At 47.3% G+C, this 15,953-nt stretch overlaps 1 protein-coding gene across 8 annotated transcripts in view; it reads right to left on the reverse strand.

Moving 5' to 3' along the window:
- Positions 1 to 15,953, reverse strand: part of Tbc1d1 (TBC1 domain family member 1) — a 188,056-nt gene that overhangs the window by 50,321 nt on the left and 121,782 nt on the right. For 5 of the 8 annotated variants that reach the window (XM_048415350.3, XM_048415352.3, XM_048415357.3 and 2 more), the window contains 4 exons: positions 15,505 to 15,785; positions 13,226 to 13,384; positions 12,551 to 12,670; positions 11,482 to 11,621 (listed from right to left, as the gene is read on the reverse strand). In XM_048415350.3, the coding sequence (XP_048271307.3) occupies positions 11,482 to 11,621; positions 12,551 to 12,670; positions 13,226 to 13,384; positions 15,505 to 15,785 (700 nt within the window). The remainder of the gene's footprint in view (positions 1 to 11,481; positions 11,622 to 12,550; positions 12,671 to 13,225; positions 13,385 to 15,504; positions 15,786 to 15,953) is intronic. The other 3 variants (XM_048415354.3, XM_048415355.3, XM_048415353.3) reach the window with 2 other exon arrangements.

Genomic DNA, 15,953 nt, shown 5'->3' on the forward strand with positions numbered 1-15,953 from the left:
AAGCTCCTCACCAAAACATTAAAATACAAGGGTTACATGATCTGGCATCCAGCTTCTGGTGTTTGTACCCAGGTTCACAGCAGTGTTAGCCAGAACAGCTAAGAGATGGGTACCAACAAAGTCCAGTCAGTTGAAGCAAAACCACATACATGAGGGAACATAATTTGGCCTGGAAAAGGGAAGCCCTGCCATAAGCTAGCTGGAGGAAACGATGTTAAATTACGCTGCATGATTTCACTTACCCGAAACAACTAAAGTAGCTGCATTCATAGAATCAGAAAGTAGAGCAAAGGTTAATGGGGGCTGGGACAAGGGAAGTGTGTTAATAGCTTTAAGGGTTTCAGTTTTACAAAAAGGAAAACCCATAACCAAAATATAGCATCTTAACCACTACGAAGTGTAAGTATGTGTTTTACACAACAAAAATCACTTGGAAAAAATTTTAATCAATATCCTTAACCAGAACAATACCCTGACTCTCCAAATGATTGAGTATTTCCAAGGTCACAAATGACTCTCTCTCAAACGGCTAGAAGCCAATAGCAGAATTACTTATCACAGTGGGAGTGATTAACTGGCATGGGGCTTCTTCTTCTTCTTCTTTTTTAAGAAACAGTGTGGTCCAGTCTGGCCTCGAGCTCTCTGATCCTTCTGCCTCAGCCTCCTGAGTGCCGAGATTATGGGAGTGCCATCCCACGACTGGCTCTGAGTTTTGAATTGCTTTGTTTTACCGCACAACATACCAAGAAAACTAAGGTTTGCGCTGGGATGAGGTTGTGGAAAGGAGCCTACAGAACCCCCCTAAAAGGCTGCAGCTGGGAAAAGGAGGGTGCCTGAGGACAGGTTTGGTGTGACCAAGACCTTCAAGACCTCCAGCAGCGGGCTGCACTCCCAAAGGTCGCATCTTTTTCGTACTTGAAATCCCCACACTCCAGAGCTCCAGCTCTCTATGTGGATGTCGCAAGTTCTCTGTTATTTTCTGAGGCCTGACACTTCTGCCTTGTGTGGGATGCCCGACTCTCATGCCCTGTGCAATACTGCCCCTCACAGCTCCACACAGTGACTGCGGACAGAGAACAGGAGCTGAGACAGGGCACCAGGCAGAAAGCACTGAGAGCTAGCTGAACACTGCAGCACTGCAAGCTTCTAACCAGGCTACTCTGTAACGGGTCAGCATTCAGAGAAATTCCTACACACAGGGCAAATGAAGGCTGCTGTGGGCACTGGCGCTGTGGGCCTCAGTCCTCTCATAGATAAAATGAAGAAAGTTAAGAATTGTTTTGTTTAACAAGAGAAAAATCTAAACTCTCAAGAACTTAGCACAGTTTATAGCCTCAGAGTATTTACTGATGACAAGCATTTAAGTGCACAAAGAATCTTCTCACCTTGACCTCAGTGCGCACAGTCTCATGTGGCTGGAGAAAAGGCCAGGTGGTTAAGAGCATTTGCTGCTCTTATGGAAGACCCAGTTTTGGTTCCCAGAAGCCATGTGGGTGAGCCAGTTAGAGTCACCTCTGATTCTTACAACTCAGTAACCACCGAAGAGAACAGGGTTGTGTTCATCCATTGTTTCCCAAGTGCTTGTGGGAACAACTACACACAAAGAGGCGGCTAAGAGGTGGAGGTGGAGAATGACTTTCTCTGTCAGAACTGAAAACTAGTGAGAGGGGAAGACAAGCTGGTTGGTGGCCTCAGGGGTCACTTAAAGAGTCAAGAATTGGAAAGAGCTAAGAATCTACCACCAAAAGGCCTGGGTGACTTTCAAAGGGTCCTGCTCCCACAAGCCTCAGTTGTCTCTATCTGCTAGCGTCTTCACCTGCTGGCAGGATTCCTTGAGAGTGGAGTCCTCGATGTCCATCATTTACTGTCAGCAACACTACTGTGGGGGAGAAGTGTGGGAAATCTTGACTCTGTCCGTAGATTGCCACGTCAGTGAGGAGAGAACATACAACAAACTTGGGCTCTGCAACAAGCACCTGGGTTCTGAGTGGCAGGCAGTGCAAAGGGAAGCCTAACAGCTTCACTCGGGGGCGGGGGCTATTCTAAAGCTGTGCCCCTGAGTACTGAGTACTGTGTGAGCTCACACGTGGCCCCTGTGCACCTAAAGTAAGGCCAGCATGAGGAGCTAACTTCTTGTTGCTTTCAAGTGTGGTTGGTTTACTCTTACATTTGAAAGGCTGGATGTGGCCAGGGTCGCTGGTGTGGAAGTTACCACAAATGACCAGATACCCACAGGGACACCAGAAGTCGGTTAAGAGCACTGGGAATGGAGAGGCCAGCTAGGTCACACGAGGAAAGAGGAGAAATATCAGTACTGAGGTGGTCTGGAAGGATGCGGGGAAATCTCCCAGTGTTACGGCATACATTACCCACAGAGGGGGAACATAACCACAAGGCGCTTGATGGTCCTGAGAAAAGATCCATGCATGTAAAATATGGCTGCCTGAACACACAGCACAACAGGAAGCAACAGACCTCCACATAGGCAGAACTACAATTCTCCAGCCCTGCCCTGCCCTCACTCCACAAATACTAGACAAGGCAGAAATGCACTGAGCCAAGTATCAAGGCTTTGCAGCTTCCCTGTCACCGCACTTGTGGGAGAATTCTCTCTGGATGTGAAGGCTTGCGATTAGGCTCACAACTTTTCTCCTCGATGCCGCCTTCTTTGCTCACGAGGCTTGGAGATGGAGGGAAAATGAATGAAAAAGGCACGAGAGGCACCGGAAGGGTAAGACTGAGACAAGGTCAGGGCGCACTGGTAACGTCACAGGGTCAGCGGAAGGAGCTTTGCTCCTGCTGGCCATACTTGTTACGGGAGACAAATGAGTCCCACTGTGGTTACACCAGTGTGCATTTGTCAGACACAATCTCTAAACGATCTCAGTTCTGATGGCTGCAAATGAGAGAGGAGAAGGACAAAGACAACTGAGCATCAGCAAGTGAGGAGGGGCCCCACAGGATAAGGAGGTTCAGTGACCTGGTTGTGTGCTGAAAGAACATATGGGCTAAGTGTGTGTGGCTTCTGGACACGGGAACAGACACCAGGTGGGGCCGAGACTGCAGTTAGGAAAGAAAGAGTTGCAGAGACTACCTCAGTGGTGCGTGCTGATTCAATGAAGAACGGCGAGCTCCAATCTTTCTTTCTTTGCAAACATCAATCTGAACAAAACCTTGTGACAAGAGGAACACCACCCCGCACCCCCACCTTCCAATCTAAGTCCCATGGAGAGTTTGAAAGAAAATAACCTCCAAAGGAAGTGGCACTATTAGGAGGTGTGGCTTTGCTGGAGTAGGTGTGGCCTTGTTGGAGGAAGTGTGTCACTGTGGGGGCGGGCTTTGAGGCTTCCTATGCTCCAGAAACCACCAGTGTCACAGTTCACTTCCTATTGCCTTCTGATCAAGATGCAGTCAGCACGAAGATGGACTAAACCTCTGAAACTGTAGGCCGCCTCCTCAATTAAACACTTTCCTTTATAGGAGTTGCTGTGGTCACAGTGTCTCTCCACAGCAATAGAAACCCTAAGACAGAGGGGGTTCCAATCTAAGGCCTCACAGGGCTGAAGAAGTCAAATGGTTCTATATACCCCACTATACCCCTAAACTCAGGCCAATATACAACCACAGAATGGGGACTGAGGGAAAACAGTAAAACCAGCTGAGACTAGACGTGGCTGTTCATCCCAGAAAATAGAACCTTTACCCAAAGCCCTCCAGTTAAAGTGCCCCATAAGAAACGAACCACAGTTCTCGACATTCTTTGGAAAATTCAGTTCTCTCAATGATAAAATTTATCATTTGCCACTACCAATTACATTCAGAATTATGCAAGACCATAACTATAGTGTTTCTGCTTTTGTAAACAATGTTTAAAATCTTTTAAGACTTAGGCTGAAAATATTTTCATTTGTATGAAAGCATTAAAACAAATTTACTTGGACAAGTCCGTTTAGAAACAGCATAATGCATCTGTTGGCTTTGTCTCAGGATTTTCACAAAAGCAAGAACTTGCTGAATGTGTCAAGAGCTGTAACCCTGGAGCTGCCAGCCCACACACAAGGGGTACACATAGCATCACCATCCCCAGAGGACAAACGTTCCTTCCTTTAAATGTAAAGGACAGAAACCATCCGACTAGGAAATCTTAAACCTCCCAGAGCTTTGGGGTTCCTGGGAGCCTAAAATGTGTGCTTCATTAGCACGTCATCAGGTAAGGCCACAAAACTCCCAACCGGAGGCACGCTCATTTCCGATGACACAGCCTCTCTCTGCACAAGGACTAGCTGGAGTGCTCAGACCCGACAAAACTCTTGGCAATTTCTTCCTAAAACTGGGAACAGGTCATCTGTGCAACTAGAGAGGGGATTTAATGTTAATTAGAACTGACTGGAACTTAGCCACAGAGGGCGCCACAGGTCCGTTATTCATTCTGTCCACCATTCCTAAATGAGTAGCGACACCCAGGACTTCTGTGTGTGTAAATGCAGAGACACTAGATGCTTAAGACACACGGAGGAGAATCACGACAGCTGCTGCCAGGAGTCAGAGAGTTTCATGCAAAGAAAACAGTGTGTGGCAACCCAGTCTGCTACAGGCTACAGTTCTAGTGTGCATTCTGATGTCTCTCTTACTTGTTACTCCGAACTTTTGGAGGCCAAATTTAGATCAGAAGATGATGAGCCCTTTTCTGTAAGTGACTGGGATTACCATACTATTCAAAGTCTGGGATCGTGAGGGTGCCTCTCCAAAGAATTTGATCTCCAGAACCAGTAACTTTTTGGTGATGCCCAGCAGCCTTTTTCCACAAGTCCCCAAAGCATTCTGAGTTGTGCTAAGCTTGAGGATAGCTGAAGAAAATGTGGCACCTAGCAAATGCCGCCAACCCATGATCCCCTGGCTGGCACCCAGGGACAAAGGCAAGCTGTGGGAGCCCTGAGGGAGGGTTTCATACTGGGTTTCCCATGTATGAAAGAGGCACGAGGAGCATTGGAAGGTTAAGCCAGAGACAAAGTCAGAACACACTGGTAACATCACAGGGTCAGGACCAGGATGGAAGAGCTGAAGTGAAAGCAAAGATAGTCTGCAGGGAAGACTTAGGTGTCAAGACCCCTGCTTCCTCTATCTCTGTAACAATAAGGGGCCTGCTTGTTGGGGTTTCTGTCCCACCCAATACCCCACAACCAGCAAGTCCCAAAAGAAAATCACACAGAGATCTCCATAAGTTATAAAACTGATTGGCCCATTAGCTCAGGCTACTTATTTGCTCTTGTAGCTTATAGTAACCCATTATTCTTATCTATGTTAGCCACATGACTCGGTACCTTTCTCAGCACGGCAGATTACATCGTGCTTCTTCCGTGATCTGGGCAGGGCTGGGAGGAATGGGCTTCCTCCTTCCCAGAATTCTCCTGTTCTCATTGCCCTGCCTCTACTTCCTGTCTGGCCAATCAGTGTTTATTTAAAACATGATTGACAGAATACAGACAATTCTCCTGCATCATATCTCACTTGGCATAACCAGCCCTGGGGTCAGAGGTACAGGTATGTTCCTGGGAATGCAGTTCCACACCAACTCACCCTTCAGGGCTGGGCTCAAATCCAGTCTTGTGGATTCCAGGTAAACCTCTACCAGCATATTACACCCCTAGTCCTGACTCCCTTTGTTGGGGGCTGTGGACCCCCAGACCCTGAATTTCTTGTAAACAACTTGTTATGTTTGCAGCTGCTCTGAGCAAAACAACTTGTTTTCCTGTGTTTGCAGCTGCTCCTAGCATGAGACCCTCAGGAGTTCCTGATGGCAGAGGAGTGGTTTTTGATAGCTTGCAGCTGAGAGTTAGGGCATGGCCATTGGTCAGGGAAGGCACTATATAAGCTGTCCTGGAACACAATAAAGTAGGCATTCTTGGGGGATTCAAGGATGACCCGTGTCTCTGTCTCTGTGTGTTTGTGTTTCAATCTCCAGCCCCTTGCCCAGCTAGTGAACAGTCCTATAGTGCAGGCGGTAAGCTACAGGCGTAGTACCATAGTATATATAGTACAGGCACTACAGGACCATAGTACATGTAGTAAAGTGGACGTTATATCCTTTTCTTAACAGTCATCCACAAAACTCCTTTTCCCAACAATGCTCCAAACATTACGGTTCCTAACAGCCAAGAAGTGGAAACAACCCATATGTCTATTGACTGGGAGGTGTCACGCAGACTGTAACATGCCTCCAGGTTGGGGCATTGGTCTCCATTAAAAGAATGAGGCACTGACAGATGTGACAATACCTAAGACCTAGGGAACATCAGAGAAATGAAAGGAGCCAGCAGAGGGCCACCTATTCTGCAGACGCATTCACAGGGTGTGTCCAGAATACAATAATCTACAGGAACAGGATTAGTGATTGTCTATCAGCAAGGGATGGGATGTGAAGGGATGGTTAGAAACTTTTTTCTAGTGACTTAAGAATTTTAAAATTGCATTGTGGTGATGGCTGCACAATGTTGTAAACAGATCTCTCTAACAACAGCAACAGTGAATTGTAAGCTTTAAATGAGTGATTTGTACAGTATATGAACTGTTTTCCCCCAAAAAAACTACTTCTTAAGTAAAACTGAGTTGTTTCTTCCAAAGAAAGAATCCCTTCCCGGAGCTCATTCTCCCCTTCCCTGCAGGGTCATCCCAGTGCTCAAGGAGATTGTAGGGCACACAGTTGAGGATGCCAGTTTGAGCAAGGCCAGCAGGCTGGTGCAGTACAGAAGTTGGGAGACATTTACTATGGGGGAGCTCTAAGTACAGGGCCACTCCCTGAAAGGCTGGGAGCCTCCTTGCACCCTGCTGGCCACACTCTTACCACAGCCTTCCTTTTGAGGCTGGTTCATGTTCATACAAGTCCACAAATTTTATTCCCCTGAAAACATTTTAAACTTCTTGCCACTGCCTTATTTTAAATAATTCAACAGTCACTGGAACCTACAGATTAAAGTTTAATGGTAAAACACAAGCTAGATATGGAAAAACACATCTGTAGTTCCAGTACTCACAGGACTGGGAGTTCAAGGCCGGCCTTAGGTACACAGAGTTCAAGGTCAGTATGAGACCCTGCCTTCCTCTAAACATTAAAATTAAGGATGACAAATCAAAACTTTCTATTTTGGACTTTATCCCGGGGGCACACAAGCAGGCTTGGAGCAGTCACTTTACCCTATGAAGGAACTAACTCCCTGCCAGCTGGGTAGCTGGGTGCTGTGATCCGACAGCCACCTGACAGGCCATTCCGCTCCTATGCTGCAGGACACGCCCCTCAGCTCTACTCCATGAGTCTTACAACCAAGCAGAAGTTGTCAGGGTGACAATGTTTTCAAACCACCCCATAAATAGTGGAAGGACTAGCTGTTTAAATTCTAGAGGCACCGCAGGAAAAGCTGACAGTGCTGGCTTAGCAGTTCAGTGGTGACAGGCACATGAGCGGCCAGCCAAAGTCACCGCAGCTGCCCTGACTTCTGAAGAGACATGCCAAGACACACACACACACACACACACACACACACACACACACACACACAATCAGATCACTAGCCTGAAAGACATCATCTCAAAAAAGAAAAGCGAAGTTCAAGGACAGTAAACAAAAACCACCTTGTCAGGGTAGCATATGCCTGCAACCCAGTATCTGGGAGGCTAAGGCACTGGCTCCCATATCTAAGTCCTACAGAACAAAACCCATCTCAAAATAGAGTAATTTAAAAAAAAAATCACATCTGTCAACTGGACACAATCAGCTTCTTCCTTGTTTTGCCCTTGTAACAAAGTCCTTTAGAAGAGAGAAACTTGACGTCACAACTCCATGTTCAAGTAAGTTGCAAGCGGACAGGAAATACCACTATCTCAACAACTCACAAACAAAACATGCTGGGGAAGGAAGTAGGTTCTTTTGGCAGAATAGGAGCCTAGAGCCATCAAGACAAGGGAGAAACACTGCCACCAAGTGGTGACAATGACTCCAGTCACCCCTGAGGTTGCCTGGTCTCAATGCAGCAGCAATCAGAATCATCAGAAGAGTCCAAAAACAAATCCCAGCATGATTTGGGAACTTAAAATCTTCCAGTACTAGCTTGGGTACCTATAATCTTCCAGGAAGACTAGGGATCTGGCTCAGCTGGTAGAGTCCATGCCTTGCATGTATGCAGCCCTTAGTTCAACCCCCAGCACTACATCAGAATAAAACAGGAACAAAAACGACAAGATTCCACCCACTACCACCACCAAAAAACAGGCATGTGGCACACCTGTGGACTCCTAGCACTCAGAAGTGGAGGGAAGATCGAGAGTGCTACACAGTTTAAAGACAGTCTACGCTCCTGGGGACCCCGTTTCAACAACTGAGTCCCCAGATGGCTGTGGGACCCAATAAAAGGCAAGAATGCCCAACCAAGAGGTAGTGATTGTGTAGATGTGAATATGGTGCTATGTTATTCCTCTTCTGTCACTCATTAAAATCTCCCCAAGGTACACAAATTCCTGAAAACAAATCTGTCACGAAACGCATCCTACCTTTTCCACAGGAACACAGAAGTCACACTAAAGATCACTTACATGCTTTAGTTGGCGCCAACTGCTTACATCTCAGTTCATGTGTTATCTAACCTAGAGTTCTTCGCATTGTAAGTGGGGCAGGCTGACCCAGCTGTACTCACAAGACAACTTTGGCTTCATTGGACTATATACTCACACAATAGATTTCAAGTCAATAAATCATTCTTATTTGTGCCAGAATGAGTTTCCTTCCCTTTTTCAAGACATGTCAAAGTCTGAAGGCATCCATTGTGGGTGAAATGCACACTGTGCTATGAAATGCTCAGATGAAAAGAAGTAGACCAAGACGAAAGCTGTTCCCTGGCACAGACAGAACAAAAAGATTCTCTCCAGTTCCAAGTGGAGCACTGCCTAAAAATTATTCCTTAATGGCAAAGAGTTCTCTTTTGTATGGTATGCTGAGAAAAGAAACTGGAGCGCATGAGCCACCGCAGATCTAGGGAAAAGCCAATTTCCAGCATCCTGTGCAGGCCTGACAATTAGGTGAGAGCCCTTGGCAAAGAAAACAAAAGCTCTGTAGACACTGGGTCCTTGAGTAATCCATGGGGCAAGGCTACCTGTGCAGGGGCGAGGGCAGGCGGCTGCTTTCCCAGGCCCAGCAGCGCACTCTCTCTCCACACACACACACACCACACACACACACACACACACACACACACACACACACACACACACACACACGACTCTCCTAGGAAAAAGCTCAGGAGGGCAGCACTTGCCCAGCGGGCATGAGGCCCTGTGTTCAATTCCTGACACCACAAAGAAAACAAGAAAGTCACTGAGAACCATTACTATTGGAGGCTCTGGGACTTGGGAACTCCTGAGTCCCAAGCAGAAGCGCAGAACAGTCACACAGAGAGACTAGCTAGGTCTGGAAGACCCGGACCATACACATTGTGGCTGCTTACTCTAAGCCCTTACTGCTTAAAATATGCTGTCCACATCAGCATCAGTGGGACAGCCTTTCAGAAATGGAGGCACTCGGGATGTAGCTGGAACCACACATCACAATCCGTCTTTCAACAGGATTGTCCAAGGACCCCAATCTCATTAAAGCTGGTCAGATACTGTTCTGATCCACGACTGGACAAAGCCACTTAAATGACAGGTGTGTGCATAATTTTGCCCAGGAACAAGATCATCACCAGCCTCTAGTCCATGGTAGGGCCATCGGTGAGGCTCTGAAAACGAGAGGCTAATTCGAAGGCCAGGCATCTCTCCTCTAATCAGATGAGCCAGTGTGTGCCTGCCTTCAGCCATGCCTTCAGATGCATTTCTGAACACACCCAACTTACCAGAGTGTTGCCCTGATTTACTGGCACTCTGGTGATACTACCCTGGCTGGAGTGAATACTTTACCAAGTATGGTCCTTTCACATGCTCAGTGCTGCAAATCCTCCACCCAGAGAGAGAACCCACGGCACAAAAGAAGAGAGCATGCTCTCCTGGGTTTCAGAGGGAAAACCACGATATGGGAGCATCATGAAGCCCTGGACTCTATATTTAAGCTACCGAGCAGCTTTCAGCATCTCATTTCATGATCTATGTTTGTTTCGCTGTGGAAATACCTGTCTTGCCACAGTTGGGTAAAACCTGATGCTTTCCTATTTATCTGCGGCTCTGCTTCCATGTGGTGAGAGCTGCCCATCTGACCTACCATCAGAGACGTAGGGACCAGTCCCTTTGTAGGTGCAAAGGTAGAACTAGCCCTCTCGGACTTTGTTAAGTTAAACTTGTCAGTCCCACAAAACCCCAAGCAGTCGCTGCTGAACTCGGGTGGGAAGGGGACACACAGGGTATAGCTCGATGGTAGAATACCTGCCTGGCTTGTGCCTGGGTTTTAGCCACAGAATGGGTGGGTGACAGACATATTTGAAGATATTTCCCTAGTTTTATCAGACAGTGAGATTCTAAGTACAGTTCAACTTCCTTTCTTCAGATAGGTCTCTAATATAAAATTCAGGTATGTGAGACTTAGTTCACGGGGCTTGGACACAGGAACTGGCATGCTGGGCTAATACGCTTAGAGACGGTGTTTGCCCAGGCTAACCTCTTCATCACTACCTCTCTGTTCACTTTGTATTTCCCCTTCTTTTGATGTATTTTGTCCACAGTCACTAATAGCCTTTTCTTCAGGTTTTGGCTCAGACATGAAAATGGGAATTTCTACTTTACAGACTACACCCTGCCCTCACAAGTAGGACCATTACTGGGCAGCAAGCACCATGCTTTTAAATGACCACTGGTTTGTGTTGGGAGCCTCTTCCTAAGCAATGGAAGGTCTGAGTATGGATATCCCTAGCTTGCTGTTCTACTTAAGGCAGTAGTAAGGTACCCTCTGGTCAGCTCAGGGTTAGATCGCTGGAGTCTAGAGGCAGACGGGACAGTCATATAAGCAGCCGAGTCTGTCTGTACAAGGAGCCACCAGGGCTGTTTGCTACCAGTGCTTCAATGACTTTCTTTTTAATACCAAACTGAAATAGCTGCCAGGAGTGTTAGCACCTGCCTTGAATCCCGGCTCTTGGGAAGCAAAAGCAGGTGGATCTCTCGGAGTCCAAGGCTAGCCTGGTCTATACAGAGTTACAGGCCAGTCTGTGTCACACAATGAGACCCTGTTCTCAACACCTCTCCACCCACAGAAACATGCATAGGGTGGCAAAAGTCATGATCCTAGGTTACTGGGGAGGATTTCAGACAGCTCCCAGTTCTCTCTGGGGAGGACTGGAGTCTGAATAAGGTCTCCAGGACCTACCTCATGCCTACATGATGTTACGGTGCTATTGGCCCTACATGACTTCTGTGTCCTTCCCTAATTTCATCTGAGACTACCTCTGACACTCCAGCCAGGGCATCTGAGGTCCTCTGTGATGCTGAGGAACTCCTCAGGGATGGCCTTACCTTCATATCTGCTCGGGGAATCACACGTCTTCTGTGGAGTGGCCACTCGAAGGAATATCTGTTGTCTCCATGAATGCCGCCGGGTCTTCACAGGGGTCCCATCTGTGTCACCCAGGTGGTTTGTTTTGGATTCAATGTCCCTAAAATGGCGAGATGACTGACTCAGGAGTAGTCGGGAGGCTCAGGGTTTATTATCAGCTAACTTTATCTTTCCATAAGTAGATAACTTGAGAACCACAGAAGCTAAACCCAAGTCACAGTGGGTCAGTATTCTGATCTTGTGAACAAGATCGCACCCCCATACCCCTGCTCTCGTAAGAGACATTCTAAGGAGCATGCGACACAGATAGTAGCTTCCAATTGTGCCTTTTTGGGTGATACTTCAAAAGAGAAAAAAATCCCAACTGGGCACTATCACCAGTACCCCAATCCATCTTAGTTAACAGGTAGGTTTATTTTTCTCAGCACCAGTCAAAATCTCCATGATTGTCACAAATCACATCCCTCCACATACAAGCACACATGCACTACCCCTTCACCCGCCACGCATGCATGCAAACACACACATGCTCACTCTCCCACGTGTGTACACCAAAACAGAAAATCAGATGTAGTCCAATTAGAACCATCAAAGAACTGAGGATAAAATCCCTGGTGATGTTGCCTGCTTTAAAACCTTTAGCTTTAAACTATAAACAAAGTATAAGTGTTGATATATAAACATCATCTCACTAATTTTCTTTCCATTCACAAAACAGTCTGGGCAGGCCCTTGCAATTTACACTCAGTCTGCACCCCAGTGAGGCCGCCACCACCCCTGGCAGAAGCCGGAAGGACTCCTCACTCTTCGGAGGACAACGTCAACAAACCAATCCTAGGCAAAGCTGGAGAGTAAGCTGGCTTCTTGCTTTAAAAATGACGCTTATGAGGAGAAACAGCGTGGGAAAGGCGACACACCAGACTTAGCTGTCATGCTCCAAATGGCCAAAGGTCAGTGAACTACCCGCATTTGTCACACAGAAACTCAGCACTCGGAACGCCAGAGCTGACAGTTTAAATCAAGCCCTACCTGTTTGTGTTCATAAAGTCACAGGTGTGATTTTCATCTACAGGAGCCAGAAATTTTAGAAAATTTGGCACAGAGGAGGAGGAGTGGAGCTTTTTCCGCAGGGCATTACGGTAGGAGACGCTAAGAGTTTGGTTAAAAAAAGAGTTTAAGATGAAGAAATATAAACACACAAAGTAAAAACTCTAGGCCTAGAAAGGAAACCTTTTCACTGTAATGCTAAGTAAACCAGGTAAGACAGTTAAAATGCTCTGTAAATGAACGTGACTTTCATCTTAATGAATTAGAAAAAAAAGTCGGCCTATCCTCCAAATGACAAGAACACATTTAAATAAAGCCGAAAGTTTCTGACGTGGTACAGATTCCAGTTGTACACAAACACAGCTGTTAGCCTGTGCACATGCATGTGTGCGTTCCCACAAGGCAAAGTGAAGTGTGAGTTAAGGGCAAAGACAGTTCACCATTGACACTTTCCACAGTAGCTTAAAAAAAAAAAGCTGAGAATAAAATTATGTATTCAAATGACAGCTGAATATTGTAAAGTCAAAATCAAAAAGCCCCGCCCCCCAAAAGCAGTGACTAGGGCTTCCAGAAAGGACAGCCCCATGCGGCCGACTGGGCTGAGTCAGTGTGAGCTCCAGGGCAGACAGACAACACTGGCCATGCGAGTGTGCTCACCTTTTTGGCACAGCATTCCCACTTTGTTCTCCACTGGAATTGTGTTTTAGGTACTTAAAAAAGTTTGGTGAGGAGGCGGAGGGGTTAAGACGAGGCGGAGGAGGAGCTGAAGGCTGCCCTGAGCAGCACTTCGCCTCACCCCCAGGAAGATGGTCCACACTAAACAGCAATCACAGAAAGTGGGATTAGAGAGGACAGGGGCAAACTGCAAAGGGGAGGAAGAGAGAAGGGGAGAAAATGCGGCCTTGCTGAGATCTACAGGAACCGGCGGTGGGGCTTCCCTTCACCCCTCCTTGCTCTCACACACCAACATGGTCTATACTTCCGATAACACTTTCTACTCTGTTCCATTGCTGGGAACCGACAGAAAGAAATTCTAGAAGTAAAGCAAAAGAAAATAACCCAAAATTTAGAACCCACATTTCCCTTTAGGACATCTTGCCCTGAATTTCAAAGTCCTGTCTCCTATCGACTGAGGAGGAAAGTTCACAAGAGGGAAAGCAAAGTCACCATGCAAAAGGCAGGCATTTCCCGATCCCTTTCACGGCTGGTCCATGACTGGCCACGGCAAAGCTCTGGGGAGAGAGGAGCAGTGGCAGCACTGGTCTTCCCACCTGGGGACGGGCAGGGGACTCGGGCTTTGCAGGTGGGAACCACCGCTACCAAAGATGCTGCTCCCAGTGTGATGAAAAACAGGGCACCTGCTGGGCTAGAGCTAAGCCACAAATGTCTCAGAAGGCTCAGACCTGTCAAACATCTCCTGGGGGATGTCCCCCTCCTGCTCTCAGTCACCCAGCTGAACTCCAAAGGACACATGATTCCCAGTGAGCGGCTCAGGACAGTGAAGCTGACAGCTCTGTATGTGACATGTCACATTTCCCTCCACCCATAACAAATATCAACCATGGCACTGACTCAAATGGCTGTACCTGGCATATGTCACATGGCCACATATGTCCCCAAATTCTACTGTCACCAGCCAAAGGGAGGCAGTCACTGTACACGGGTATAGCCCCATTTTTAAACTTATCTTAAAGGATAATTTGGGGCCCTGTTGCAGACTCTGGTGCTTGGGGTTAGTCACTAACAGACCCAGCAAAGTATGGGGAAAGCATCTGCCACCACCCTAACTGTGCTTCTCTATGGCCAGAAAAGTTTAACTGTTTATTTGAGCCCAATCCTTAAAAGGAGGGCTGGCTAGTTTTATGTCAACTTGACACAAGCTGGAGTCATCAGAGAGCAAGGAGCCTAAATTGAGAAAATGCTTTCATAAGATTGGGCTGTAGGCAAGCACATAGGGTGTTTTCTTAGTGGCTGATGGGGGAGGACCCAGCCCACTGTGAGTGGTGCCATCACTGGGCTGAGGGTTCTGGGTTCCATAAGAAAGCAGGCTGAGCCATGAGGAGCAAGCCAGTAAGCTGCAACCCTCCATGGCTTCTGCATTAGCTCCTGTCTCAAGGTTCCTACTGTGTAAATTCCTGCCCAACTTTCCTTCAATGATGGACTGTGATGTGAAAGCATAAGCCAAGTAAACTTTCCACCCCAACCTGTCTTTAGTCATCATGTTTTGTCACAGCAATAGCAACCCTAAGGCAAGGAGTGGATCCTGGATGCCCACAGTGACAGGCTTTAGAGCGCATCAACTCTGATTCTGTCGTACAGAGTCATTCGACAGATCACACCTAGATCATGACAGCCAGGACCAGCTTCCAGGCTTCTGGGTACCATCATGGGTACCCACAGCCCATCTCTCCCACTCTGCCTATGTGGATACTGTGTTCCCATCCCACCATAGACCAGATCTAGGTATCCAAACGAGGAAATTCCTCCACTGACACCCATGTGCCCCCTTTCCCAAGACCAGCAAACAAGTTCCAAAGTCTACATCTCAGCATTAAAGACTGAGATACATGTAAGGATCATTTCTGCTCATGTTTATCTGCTGGCTGGCAATGCTTGTACCTACCCTGTACACTTCCTGAGGAGCTAGGAAGGACATGACACTAGTTCAAATTTGTTTTTGTCTTGTTTTGTTTTGTTGAGACTGTGCAGCTCTGGCTGTCTTGGAATTCGCTCTGTAGACCAGACTGGAATCAAACTCATACACCTGCCTCTGCCTCCCAAGTGCTGACATTAATGGCATGTGCTACCACTGCCCAGAAACACTACTTCAAGTTTTATCTTTTGATGTCAAGGGTCAAATCTGACCTGGGTTGCTCTTTAGCACAAAAAGCACACTCAGGATACACAATAAACGTGATGCCTTAAGCAACTCTTACTTGCGTTCATGAGGCGTCTCTGTGCTCACGGAGTGATACCTCATGAGCTTTCTCTGAGAGACCCCTGGAGAGCTCTGAGCAGGTTCTGGAGGTGCCGAGCTCTCTACAGGGAAATGACTCAGGGTGTTGGCTCTCCTTCTGAATGCCTGCTGGGGTGATAGCAGAGCAGACTCTTCTGCAGTGTGGCCCTCTGAGTCACTGGATAGGTCATCTGAGGAGCCAAGGAGCTTGAAGGAGCTCTCAGAGACAGGCAAGGCGTCCTTGTCACCCATGGACAGTTCCTGACAACAGACAACAGACGAGACATACCACAGGGAAATTGAAAGCGATTCTCTGGTGAGGAGCTGGAGTTCAGACCCCCTCACTCTTGCACCAGGACATGCTGACAATGACGGGGCGGGGTGGTAAGGGGAGTGGGGGCTGTTTCCTCAACACCAATCCTCTCCAGT

The sequence above is a fragment of the Myodes glareolus genome, chromosome 8 (assembly GCF_982192425.1).
Source record: "Myodes glareolus chromosome 8, mMyoGla1.1, whole genome shotgun sequence".
NCBI classification, from domain to species: domain Eukaryota; kingdom Metazoa; phylum Chordata; class Mammalia; order Rodentia; family Cricetidae; genus Myodes; species Myodes glareolus.